The sequence below is a fragment of the Lytechinus pictus genome, chromosome 3 (assembly GCF_037042905.1).
Source record: "Lytechinus pictus isolate F3 Inbred chromosome 3, Lp3.0, whole genome shotgun sequence".
Classification (NCBI taxonomy): Eukaryota; Metazoa; Echinodermata; class Echinoidea; order Temnopleuroida; family Toxopneustidae; genus Lytechinus; species Lytechinus pictus.
The window spans coordinates 10,837,752-10,852,194 of NC_087247.1; the positions used below are offsets into that span (position 1 = coordinate 10,837,752).

The 14,443-nt window shown below is 37.7% G+C and overlaps 1 protein-coding gene across 1 annotated transcript in view; it reads right to left on the bottom strand.

Moving 5' to 3' along the window:
* Window positions 1–479: 479 nt before the first annotated feature.
* The window catches only part of LOC129255912 (nuclear receptor ROR-alpha-like), a 73,551-nt gene continuing 59,587 nt past the window's right edge, over window positions 480–14,443 (bottom strand). Inside the window, exons 4-5 of the mRNA XM_064097938.1 lie at window positions 8,057–8,179; window positions 480–6,216 (exon numbers count right to left, since the gene is read on the bottom strand). Of these exons, the coding sequence (XP_063954008.1) occupies window positions 5,972–6,216; window positions 8,057–8,179 (368 nt within the window). The 3' untranslated portion in view covers window positions 480–5,971. The remainder of the gene's footprint in view (window positions 6,217–8,056; window positions 8,180–14,443) is intronic.

The window sequence follows — 14,443 nt, forward strand, 5'->3', positions numbered from 1 at the left end:
GATATCATATGCAATGGACTGTTCTAAATATGTTAACAACCGATTCAAAGTACATTAGTTAGAGCCGATTAAGTACTCCAAATCAGGAACGACTTACAACTCTGCTTTGGTCATGGGCGTAGGTGTTAACAAATGCATACTCACTTATAGAGATAGGCAAGTGATAGGATGAAAAACATAAAAGGAAATATTAAATCTCGGATAATATTCACCACAGTTCAACCCGAAAGAGGAACGTAACATGGGTGACACAAAAATCCATGAAGTTCATGGGATATATTAAAATTCATTGGTGGACAATTTTTGGTTCTAATTTTTCCAAATTTATGACCCAGAGAGTTCACACCTCCTGCACTCTGCATTGGAGTGAATGGGAGATCACTCCTCTATCGGTGTTCTGTTTAAACCCTTGAGGACGGACCATTCCACCCCTCCCCTCCTCCTGGCCTTTTAAGCTTATTTTTTCCATTCAACCTTTTAAAAATATGAAACTGGATGAGAAGTGAATGCCCAAAGCATTACAGTGCGGTTGCTGGCAGAGGAAAACAAAACAGGAAGTTCAAACCACGGTGAAGATGCTTCATTTTAATTTGTATTTGTTTGCTTAGATTAAATTAATTCTCTGTCCCACTTTATTCCAACATTTTCAAGGATTGATCCCTTACTTTTAGCTACCTTGGTTGGAAAAATGCGTATCATTTCAACCACTATTGTGAGGCTTGATATATGGGAGCTGCCACCAACGATGTCAGCAAAGAAGCGGTTGTGGCTTGCTTCACGTTGGCCGAGTACCTAGCTTGGTGAAACCTAGGCAAAGAGATGTTTAAGCAACATGCGTCCAGGATTTGAAAAGTGGACTGGAACTCTTGAGAGCGTGTAACAACATTCATGATGACTGGAAGTGGGCGATCTTTGTAGTGAATTAATGGGGATCGAAGAACTGGATCCTGAACAGCATTTCCAGTTTATATATTTTTTTTTTACTTCGTAGTTTTTCATTGCAGATCTACAAGGATTGTTTCTCCCCATGTCGAGCGTAGGTCATGTGGCTTATGTTAATGTTTCTCCAAAGCTTTCGTGGATACGAGGAAGTCGGGGTGTGAGAATGGGAGGGGATAATGGATGATTGTTAACAGGCATCAGGTCTACTGTCTTACGGATGAATCCGTTCCAGGAACCGACCATATGAGCTGGCCGTGCCACAAAGAAAGTCTATAGTTCCTGATTCATATCCTTTCCTGGCTCCACAGTGAAATTTGAACCATGTGGCGAACGTGCTTCGCAGGCATCAAGCAACCAACAACCTCAATGACCACTAGCTACTACCATCAGCACTCTTAAGGAGCACAGGCAGCTCCAATAAAAATACATTCCCAATTACAAAATAACCCTTATTATAAGACATAATAATTTAATATATTAACAAATAAAAAGAGAATTGGGTCACAATTGGTTGGTAATTATAGCTGGTAGTTGGATATATCACTTGGCAATCCATCCGTTGAAGGGTTATGAATAGTTTAAAAATTGTTGTGTCGGTGCAAGAGCGCCCTTGGCAAAACATTTTTGCGCACAACGTTGGTGCAGAAACGCCCTTACGCAATGCACTTAGGCGCACTGCTAAGGGCATTTTTATGTGCATGTGATTTTCGAAATAGTGGTGTTAAGGGCGTCCTTGCACCGATACGACGACATCACCATGGAAACATGAATTTATTTTAATAGTCCTGAACTTCTTGGGAAATTAATAATCATCGTACCATGGATATCAACAACTCCTTTAAAGTGTTTTGAAATGTTAATGCTTTAAATGATATTTACCACTGTATGTTGGTCCCTTTTTTTGTGTAATCAGAAGAGGGGGTTATGAGGGACAATTTCACAAGACAAATTTGTGCAATTTGTTGGTCTCTTAATTTTAGTAAACATTGTCAATTATCAAAACACAATATAATATTATATTATCCTTAGAATTTATCAATGGTGCTACTACAACAGTGCGAAAAAATATCATACACAGATATGTGGAAATACCCTGACATTTAATGAAATGGAAACTATGAAATTCATCTGTAGAAACAAGTTATTAAAAAAAAATCAGCCTTGTTTAGTTTTGCACTGGTATAGAAAAGTCATAGAGAAAGGAAAATAAACATTAAAAAAATAAGGAAAAAAGAGAGATAGAGCTAGAGTAACTATGTCTTTCATCTCATATCTGAACAATAACAATATTTACTTTCTCTCTCACACATTATTCAAAATAACAAATCCTCAGTCACTTTTTACAATGCAGCATTCAAGATTGCAGCCTCTGTTGTAGAAAAAAAAAATTGAAGAATGAATGAAGACGTGTGTTGTTTTTTGTTATGAAGATACATGAAAAAACAGATTCGGCTTAAGGTAGGTAGACTCGATGTATAAAAAAATAGACACTGCGTTTCTTTCCTCTCAGATACGATTGAAGATCAAACAAACCCTCTTGACGGTATGTACTAACAATAATAAAAAGTCCAGTAATGAAATAACGACAGGCTCATTGCGTACTGTGTAGACTGAGAGTTGAACATCAAAAGAATCAATAAAAACATCCATCATCTAGATAGTCAACAAGTTACAAAAAGAAAATTTATCCTGAGTCTAGTTTTCAACCATTACAGGCAGGTAGCGATCTGAAAAATCCTCCTAAAATTACATTTTTGACAACATATCACTCACGTTTGCCAACATCCATAAAATGCAAGTGAGAAATTTAATTGATTGCTCGTGCATACTCTTCTAGCGCTGCTTCCAAAAGCTAAAAATTCACTACATGAAAAGTAATCATCTCATACATGTTGTATGAGGAATAATTAGGTTTAGCCGACGATGAAAGTGGTATATTTTCTGCTTCTTAAGAGCATCCTTTAGTATTTAAGCCTTGACAGGTCTGTCAATAAATATAATTCTGGTTTATCAAAAAGACGGTTATTATTTTGATAGATATGGGAAAACCAATTAATAAATATAACAAATTGAAAAATGAAGATAAGCATTATTTTCTAGTTTGGCTCCTTTTTTATTTCTTCGGTCTCCCCTCTTTGAATACCAATTAAAGGCGAATGACTGAATCTTTTATAAAAGACATCATTTTAAGTAATAGCTCAAATTAACTTTATCGATTAATACTTCTGAAGGATTTAGCGATAAATTGATTTGAAACATTCTTTTCCAAAATTACATGAATTTTTTTTCAATCTTTCAGCTATATATTTCAGTTTGTACATTTCAAGACAAATAAAGAATAGGAAGTGTAGGCTCATTTGGTAGAGCGTCCGCCTCACAACTGGGAGATCGTCAGAAAAAAAGGCATCAAAGATGGGAGTTGCTACTATAGAGCTACGTCGATCTGGCGCTGCGCAGTGGCTACCAGGCCAACAATCAATTGGGCAAAATGAATGTTTGGAGATTTTTTATTTCAGATCTCTTATTTTCAAACAATAAAATATGGTTATCATTTTCCTTTTTCATTTTCATGATGTCATGTTGATGTTTATGATCGAAAATCATTAAACAATACATTCCTATGTTTAATATTGATTCCAAAAATGTAAGAGCTTGGTTTTGCAGCCAAATGGGAAGCAAGGTACAAAGCATGGGTGTTTCTCAAGAGGAAGCTGAAAAAAAAAATGTCACAAAACATAAAAAAAAACAATCATTGATACTACAATCTATTCCAACTTCCATCAAAGAAAATGGAATAAAAATCTACACAATGAGACCAGATTTTGAGAGCTTTCGTCACAGGCGCATTCTGCGAAAAAAGGCCGTCTGTTTTCATCAATACATAGTCAAATGCCATTCCCTTCAGAATTTCAATTCGTAGATGTCATTTCTTTTTTATATGTTATTCACTATTTACACTGCTGTCTTAAATATTATACAACTTGGCCACTGATAAAACTTTTCACAGTACAGTAAATGATATAAAACAATACATAGTAACATTATTTTTGGTACCTTTGTAAATTGTGCTTCTCTTGTCATATCATTTCTATTTCTCTTTATGCGTGGAACAATCAGGAGCCAAGAGCTATTTAAACACAGATTAGGGGGAAAAAAGGAGCTGCAAAAAAAAACCAACCAACAATTCCAAGCCAAACGGTCCTCAAAGTAATTGTTTATCTGTAATCAATTGCAAATTTGTCTGCTTCATGCGATGTAAAGTTTAATAGATTTCCTGTTGTTAACATTGATATATTGATTGCAAAGTTAAAAATAACACTTGCCATTGATTTAAATGGAGATCCATGCCACGCCCACCTATCTCAAATGGATACTCATTATATATTAGTCATCTATCAAAGACAATTATACGTTCCAAGATAATGCTTTGTGATAAGATCCTTACAGTTGTTCAGGCTGCCAAAAGTGATCATGAACATTCAAACTTTCATTTATTTGATACCTCCACTTACAATAAAGATAACCATAGAATTTTAGGTGCATATCTAAAAAAAATAAAACAAGGACAGTGTTATCTCAAGGGCTTAAGAGTTTCAATGTTAAAAAATTTTGAAAGTTTAATTTATTTTCAACAACAAACTGAATATTTCTTACCTGTGTCAGAATGGAATGGATTCATGATAAGCAAGTGTTTTCATGTTTTTTTACAGTTCATTTATGGCTTTTAGAACATAATTTTTTGCTCTCCCTAAGTTAAAAGGACCTACATACCCTGTTTGAACCCTTTCTTTGCATTTCGTGCTGTGCTAACAAAAACAGTGCTTGCACTTGTCTTCAAATCAAACAATATTACAAGAGATACTTCCTTCTTCTAACATTTTTCACTGACATATCGGTGCCATAACGGCACAGGGTTACATCAACACACATTCAGAATGGCCTGAATTCCCTCTGTTTTCTATTGCTTACAAAGCCCTCTCGGGCTCAAAATCACACATCTATGCATAAAAAAATCAGACATTCAACCTGAAAAATCGCCTTGTCCATTGTGAAGAAATGAAGCCCAGTGCTGACGACAGCATGACCTGGGATTTGTTTGAATCGGTACTACTTTGCAGACTCAAAACCTTCAACTGTCACTGTAAAGAGATGACATATATATCATCTGTAGGAGATTTGCCCTTTTTTTTACCCCGCTCTTTAGGTCTGGTTATGAGAACATTCTGCAAAAGTTTGCTCTATGAAATATCCAACTATTACTGCGTTTCTTGAATACAACTCTCGTTACCAATTGCAGCGGTGATTGTCCTGAAATCTGAAATATTGAGAGAACTTCTAGGAAAGTCTCCTTTTTGACCCCAAATAGTCATGTCATAAATATTCTCAGGGTTTGTTAATTGGATGCAGACCAGCTGATATCCACCCAGATCTTAAGGTGCTGCAATTTCCTCATTAGCTTGATGATGAAAGAATATTTCAATTTTCTATGTTCCCCATGGTTGCTAGCTTCACCAAGGTGCCTTTCAGGAAACCCAAGGTTCCTTTACAGAAAAAGATGTTTCTCTGAGTCTGGGCAACAAATGCTTCCCTGCAGAACTCCCAAAATCAGTCTTGGGATTCATCACAAACTCCTAGAAATATGCCCAACTCTGGAGTACATCCTTCTTCCTTTGCCTTGAAGATTCTCCCAGAAACATGGCCAGCTCTGCTGAACGTCCTTTTCCCTTTGGCTCGTCGATTCACCTCAATACACCAACATGCAGGATATCTTGGTCACCACTGCTTCAAGGTGAACCCCAAACACCATCTTCTGTGAACAATCTTGATACCTGATAATATTGTCTTACACAGGTGCCCCTCCAGAGCTGCAATCCCATAAAGAAGTCTCCAAAGAGAATTCTCCAAAGAGAAGTCTCCACAGATGAACCCCCAGAGAGGATGTTGCACAATGTCTTTGCAGTCTTTGAAGGCTCATCCGATCAACACACATACTATCTACTTATCTAGTTATGCCACCTTTGGCTCAACTTCAGAACAGCCTCATGGCCATGGCTGTGGAGTCCGGTGGTGGTGGTGCCACCATGGTGTGGCGTGGTACTGCTGTAAGCTCCAGGTAACTGGTGCTGATGGTCCGTAGTGTAGGCATACACATGAGTACCTGGGGTAGGAGATTGGGCTTACAGCGGTGGTTCTGCGAAAGCATGTAGGCAAAGCCGCTCAGTACTTTGTCTTGTAGGGCTTCCACCTGCATCTTCTGTTTCAGTCCTTGTAAATCTATGAGTAAAGAAATGAAAAGAAGACAATGTAACATCAATGATATTAATTTGTTGAAAAACATGTGGCATTATAATCAGTAATAACTGCATGATATGATGACAAGTCTAGACAAAACAATTATGAAAATTATAGAGCGTTACCTAGAGGTACCAAAACAAATGAGCTTTTGACCTGGAGTAGTAAATATACATGTACCATCTTGGTTTATTTATTTATATCATTATCTTAAGGAAGGTTATAAGGCACTGTAAAATCATAGAAACTACCCCAACATCATTCCATACACACCTATGGCTACTATAGTCTGTTAAGAAACCTTCCTCAATTCCTGTTTTGGGGTCATACACATTAAATATACTTAGAAGTGGAGATATATGTTTATATTTTTATATTTCATTAATTGTTTATTCCAATTTTGTAACTTACAGCCCTTCAGAGGCTGAATTGCAATCAAATTTCAAAAGATACAAAAACGGTACATACTACATGTACATACATAATTGATATGAATATGATAAGCACAACAAATTAAAATCTATCATAGAATTTTACGTGAACAAATACAGAATAATTCATGGATTGATATTATCATGTACATTCAGATGCAGCTCTTTGATACTAAGGATTAAAATCTTACTATAGCTCTGAATGAAATCTTTCAGAAGATGTGAAATAGATAATGCTGAAATAAAGATAACTAATAATTTTCCATTCCCCAAATCTTAAGGTTTTAAAGAAGGTGGAGAGAAGTTCAAGATGAGCAGATAAAAGAGACAAAGATTAAGAGTGAAACGGGAAATTAAAAACAGATACTGATATAGTAAGAGACAAGAAGATGCGATAAAAAAGATAAATGTGGAGCAAGAATGCTCATCTTATTGCACATGGACTTAACCCGTTGACTACCAACTTCTAATAGGCTTTGTGCAGGGACTGGCTGGTTACAGTAGGCACCAGGTTTAGTAGTGCAACAAGGACTTTAGGGACCTGATCATCTGTCTAAGAAAGATCTAAAACATTCTCTAAGGGGATAGGCCCTGAAGCATATGCAGTGTATTGGGGATTTTCTGATGGCTAACCAAGAGTTTAACCACTTGATTACCAAGTCCCAACTTCACAGAAGACTATGTACACAAGGAGTATGGTTCTTATAGGTAGTGTTAAGAACTGAAATGGAGTGACTTGTATGGAGGCTGATATAAACTGATATGATAGAAATGGACAATTTAGAGAATTTACATCATGTTATGTGAAAGAAATCAAGCAAATAAAGCATCAAAATTTCTTCTTGGGTTTATTCCCAATTATATTTATTCATCAAGAAATTATTCTATCAACAAGAATATTTCTGAAACTATGTCACATTCTATTCTTAATTTCATTTGCAAAAAGGAAAATTGGTCCATTTAAATTACTACTGAATGGGAGAAATGATTGAAAATGACAGTTAGATTTGCTGTGAAGTACAAGCTTATGTTGGCATCATTTTTTTTTCTTCCACAGAGCATGGAGCTTTTACCCCTTCATTTAACAATCTTTAGCATAATTCATCAGTTATCTGGCTTATCATATCAACCTCTGGCAAATCCTTTGCCTCACATTGTGGCATGTTGGCAATTACAAGATGCTTTCCTCTTCCCCAATTTCTCCAATTTTTTCATCGATGCCGGGCTGGTTTGCGGAGATATCATTCAAAATTGAACCCGTATTCCGATGATTGTGAATTATTCATGGCATGTTAGACAACAATGATAAGCCCCCTGTCGCACTCTTGCCTTCCTCCCCAAAGCCTAGTTGAAGTTGATAAGTGAATTGATGGGATGAAGTGAGCACTAACCTGAGGCGAGTAGGAGGAGCGCGGAGAAGACAGCGATGTCTTCCTCTCTCAGGTGCATTCCGTGAAGGCTCTCTGCCAGGCTGAACAGAAGCTCAAAGAACACGGCCAGATTGAAGTCACTTGCTGTCAGAGAGAAAAAAAGTCAAAGAAGAAACGTTGACAGTAAGTTTCATTTTCTTAGGAGAAAAATATCATCAGGTAATTGCTTATAAAGCTGGAGAAAGTCATAGATTGGTAATTGTTGGATATGAATAATGGAGAATTTATTTTGCTGATGTTCGCTTTACGTGAGGCTTTCAGAAAACTGCCTTGGGTAACAATGTTTTTTTTTCTTCAAGAATTATACATTAAAAAACAGATTCCATAATGCATAGCAGCTAGTCTGCAGGCACAGACTCCGACTGAATCTTTGATCAACAAGTGGGTCCTCACACAAAATTTTCAGCGAGAAGGCCCTCTGTACAGAAGACATAGTCTGCCGCACATTCAAACCACCTAACTCGAGTGAAGGGTTTGCACCCATGTGCAGCTATTGACAGCTACCTAATCACGATTAAATTATGACCAATAGATTATCAAGAGGAATAATCTGCCACTCTGATTTGTGGCAAATTCGAATTCTTTATTTTATTTCAGCCTCGTATAGTTTATGAAAATATGGACAAGGTTTGATTCATTACATGTGGGTGCTTCATAAAGCTGTTCATAAGTTAAGAACGACTAGTGAACCTTTCTTACGCACTAAATAATCACCAATGAACATTTAACGGTGAACATCATTTACCACAAGAAAGGAGCACCAGTCGTTCTTAAAGTCACTCTTCACTTACGAACAGCTTTATGAAACGGCCCCCAGATACGATTAAGGCACAATAATGGGCAAGGTCATGGTACCATATGTTGGTTAATCATTTCTAATCAGACTTTCATCAATCACATGCATGCTTTATACATGAATCTTTGAAAGCCCCGTTTCCCACTCGCCCAAGCAATCATTACAGAAATCCCAGTTCATCTGTGATCGATCAGTGCAATCTAATAACATAACAAATACCACAAAAAATTATAGATACATTTCCCCCTTTATGACATAACCTACAAGTATCAACCGGTTTATGGCTTCCCCTTCTATCGCTCATTCATTCTTGTATTCATCAATAATTAATTGGACAATCGTAAACTCGGTCCCTCAATCATAGACTCAATCCACCCATCAATCCATCTACATTGTCACCTGCACTACAGTCCCCAGTAGGTGGTTTCAAACCGCCTCGATCACAAGAATCCCCGTTAAATTACGAGAACTTTTTTAGGCTGAAAAATACCCATTAATTATTCCTGCATTCACACCGCCCTGAAACATACCCTTCGGGATAAGTTCCTGAAGTTACGAGCATGCGCAGTATGGTCTGATAAGCAGCAAGGCGCGAAATTCAAAATCACTAGCCCAGCAGCAACCCATGCACGGCGCCGCACCCAACGACACGCTGGGCTAAAAGTTCCCGTAATTTGCTTTCAGACCGCCAAAATACCCACGACCTTGGAAAAATCCCCGCGAAAGTTCTCGTAATTTCGCCAAGTACCTACTATTTATCGGGTATTTTCTTTCGGGGATATTACGCGTAGTTTGCTTTCACACCGCCAAAATACCTGGTATTCTCTGATCGGGGTAAATTTCCCGATCAGAGAATACCTGGAACTGGCGAACTTCGAGGCGGTCTGAAACCACCTAGTATGTAACCGATGGCCGATCATCCATACATGTCAGGCCCCTATTCAGTTAATCAATGGTTCATCGCTGCCTTTTAAAATCCCTGATCCTTATCAATTTACAAGAAAAAGACAGAGAAAATCGGTCAGCTATATATATATATCTTTATTATATTGATGAAGCAAGTTGACTGTGTCGGTTTTGTTTGAAAAACAAATGAAAAAGATAATCATGAACAGAAAAACCGTGGAGATTGACTTTCCCTGACATTCGGGCATGGCCATTAGCCCTATGATATTCTGTTCATAATTGCTTTAATTTATAAATTGATATATACTTGTATGTGTGAATAGCAATAGCACATTCTATATGTTAATGGGCTTTTGTGTCTTCAGAGTTGTCCTACTAAACTTCTGAACCCTTGCTGAGAGCTCGCAATAGATGGACGTCTCGTAGGTCACTAATGTAAATGTATTCTGGAGTTGTCCAAACATACGGTTAAGAAGAGACTCTAAGAATCTCCATTAAAGGGGTACTATCATGATGTCAACAAGGTACTGAAGATACTGCTTTCAAACCGAACTGATAAAAAAAAATACCTGCTCTTTTCTGATCAGGAATTCTACCAGGGTAAAAGCAAAGTTTGTTCCTGAAATAAAATATCTGGTAGTTAGGAGCGGGGTGGGAAATAATTTCTATTTTTTTTAGGGCCTATTCTTTTTCCACATTGGGGTGTAGGGAGATTCTTGGATACTGTTTGTGGCGGATCTTGTGGCAAATCTAGGAACAGGGTAGCCCCTATGCAGGTAAAGGTTAAGTAGCAGAGATGGGTATGACTGCATGCATTGGATAGGCTCGAGCAAGTTCTCATTAGTAAGGGTATTTTTGCAAATGGGCAGGTGTGAATAAATATTAAGGAGAAAGTAGAATAATACTGGAGGGATGACAGAAAAGGATAAAATAGATAATACCAACATGTAATTAAGATATTGTTTAAAAGATTTAAAAATATATATGACAATTGCAGAAAGGAACAAATCATAAAATGAGAGAGCAAACAACTTAGATGAGAAATACGGAGCATGGGAAAAATGTAGCATGCAGATAGGAGAGACTTTTAAATAAGTGGATTTTGAAAGCATGTTGGTTTTCAATTCATATCACATGAGTGACACTCAATATTTTCTTCTAAAAAAGAATTTCTAAAATCTGCATTTTTATGTTGGCTATTTAATGAAACGACTAAGACCAAAAATGCTCAGTCATATTAAGTGTAAGTGAAAGTTTAGTTTTCTTCAAATGGTGTACACTGGGGTCTTGCCTTGTGGCTCGAGCACAGTTTGGCACCTACATTGCATACACTGCCTTTACACTAAAAACAATCAGTTCCGTATTTCGAGGAGGGGAAAAAAATGATTGAAGTATGAGAGATGAAATCGATAATCAATTATGCATGCAGCAACTAGATCATAAAAGTAATTCTGAAATTAATCTTCCATCAGTTAATTGGCTCATCTCGACTGCAAAGCTTAACCTCCAAAAATAGAAGCCAAGTCCAAGGCTGCATGGGCCTGGAAACGTGATGTGACGTGAGAATGTAATGATATTAGTGCAAAGTAATACTCTTGTCTACGGCATACTTGGCATACCTAAACGCAACGGTATCTAATAGATGTTTGGCGGCAATATATAAGGAATGACCTTGACTTCTGCAAGTTTAACTTCAGGTGTTGTGTACGTAGGGTTAAACTGAAGTAGGGCAGGTAGAGCTTGTTGAGAGGACAGACGGATGGAAAGCTGGTTAATGAATGGACTGGCCATGTCCAACTGCTCATCTGATGAGTTCACCAGCAGTTCCACAGCCATTGTGCTGCATATCATACATATCCTCATCACGATGTGGACCCTATCCGTTGCATAGTACGTTTGATGTTCTACATTGTTTGCAATTGTCTCTTTAAAGTAATTTTCATCTGTATCGCATCACACATGATTATGACTTCCATACTATATTGTTCAGCTCTCTTAACTTATCATCATCATCATTTGAATGTAGACATATATTTCATACTATCTACCCATTCTGTTTTGTGAATTTGTTAGATCCGTCAAATCAGCCCTTTTGTTTTCGGATATCATATTTCAAAGTATTCTACTCAAAGTTATGATCCTTTTTAAGACTATAGCTCCATAACTTGGATAACATTAAATATTGCATCTTGTAATTTTGCTTAGAGATCTTACAGTTACACATTTATAATGCATTGTAAAAAATATTACGAAGATGGAAGGAAAGTATTCAACGCAAAGCCTTGACTAAGATGAAAAAAACAAATTTTCTTGTTTTATATTTCCGTCAATACCCACAATCACAGTATTGATTATTATATTCTGGGATACATTATATGATTTTCATATAAACTATGAATATTTAGTAACTCAGGTATTCTAAATACCTTGATCAGTGGCATAGCTAGAATGCAAAACTTTCACCCTCAAAACATGATAGGGGAGGACAGCGCTATAATCTGGCCTCCTTTCTATCACTTGTGGTGCTTTAATTCCTCATTAAATTAAAGTTTTCACTTTCTCCTATCTCCCCTTCTTACTTTTGCCCCATTATGCACCCCTGGAAGTGGCACCCAGGGCAATTGGTCATTTAGCCCCTCCCTAGATGAATCCGATCCTTAAAAAAACAGTGCACAAACAAAATACTGGTATATAGTTGTTTGTGAAGTATTGGTATTATTATAAAGCTCGCCAGAGAAGCCCACATCACCGAATCAAGTGCACATCAAATCAATCACAGTGAAAGAATTATGAAGCACTTATACCAATAAATATTCCCTACCCCCTTGGGCTTACATTGATGCCAGGCAGCAACTGTTTGGAAACATCATGAGGAGAATAAACAAGGTATATATGGAGAATGTCCTTAAACCTGAAGTCACCGAGATGGAGGAAAGAAAATAAGATCAAGCTTCAACCTTGACATCGTAATTTCCTGGGACCGGTCCCGCGGAATTAATGAGAGCTCAAATAATTCTGGACAGGTATTCGGTGGTCCTCTTCAAGAAAAGCACCGCAGTCTGCAAATCAGCGGGGTAAAGGCGGATTAGTGGTTGATGGATGAGAGGGAGGGATGATCTGGGCAGACTTAATCCAACCTACTAATCCCCCGGAGTCTACAAAGAACTGAAAGCATTCCTCTATCGGGTCCCGGGAGGGCGTTTGTTGGACAGGACTGTCGACAAGGGATGCAGATCAACAGCAAGGCAGTAGCTTCACTCAAGATGCTACATAGAGAGGGGGTAGAATACGTGTAGTATGACAAAAAGAAAAAAGGACAGGACATAGAGAAAGGGAGAGAGGGAGAACAGACAAAGACAGACATACACCCACACAAACATAGATCTGACACACTGAGAGTATAAGGAAAGAGGGGGATTCAAGAGATTCAGTCAAATTATTTAGAAAAGGAAGGGAATGTATCATGCAATTACTGTGAGGAAATTAGTTCTCTTTACAATCTTCACTAAATAATTGAAAACTATTCAGGAACGTCAAAATATTCCAATTAAAAAGACGACAACCTGATGCATTGAATAAATGGGGATGATTAAGATATAAATATTCTTGTTGGATTTTTTAAAAACAGATTTTTTTTTTTTTTTTTAACTCATCAAAAAAAATATGTGGAGTGTTTCTTAATATGATTGAGTATAAAATACCAGACAACCCCCACCCCACAAAAAGTATATGGTTGAATTATCATAATATTAGAACGAACACTTGTTCTTTCCCTTTCTATTGAGTATTATTTCAAGTCTTCTATCAGTCTCCTTTCATCCATCTCTCCCTTCATATAATTCCTTTAACTCATCTCTATATTCTTTCACAAGCCTGTCAAATCCTTCTAACTTCAAATTATATTCGACTATCCAGTCCCTACTCTCTAACCTAGCTCCTTGCTAACATTTCCTATGATTATTGTCCTATATACATGTATATATCTCCTTTTTCTCTTGATTCACATTTTCTATTTCAACCCATCTCTCCATCTCTCTAATCTTCTATCCATTTCTCCCCTCCATCTCTCATTCTCTCTCCTCTGCTTGTTCTGTTGGGATGCCCGGCCAGAGAACTGATTGAGAGTCATGCTCTTGACCTTGGCAGTGCATTGTTGGTAGATGGAAAGGTTATGAGTCACAGAGAGAAACGGAGCTATCGGTTTTATGATGATCATCTCCACCGCAAGAGCCACGGAGCAGTCTGATGCATCTGCCAAACGCGAATGGTGCGTTCCACATTACCAACGAGGCAGAACTAATATGTCCCACTTTACATCCACGAACACAGCTTCATGGAACACCGTCACCCCCCCCCCCACACCACCACCACTACCATCATCAATACAAAACCAAACCTCTATATGACTACATGTGGTCTAATTCACAGGCGGCCCTAGTTGGTTTCATCCTCTATCTTGTCTCTCGATGCGATCCCCTCATACTCTGTGTTCTGGGGCATGAGTTGCCTATCTGGAACATGATAATTTGTCAGGTGCAGCCGACGACGTGAAAATGGGTCATTAATTTTGGAGATGAATTTCGAAGGGATCGAAGAGAGTGATTGTCGGGACCGCGTAGGACGGAGGGACAGACAGGGACATTGAA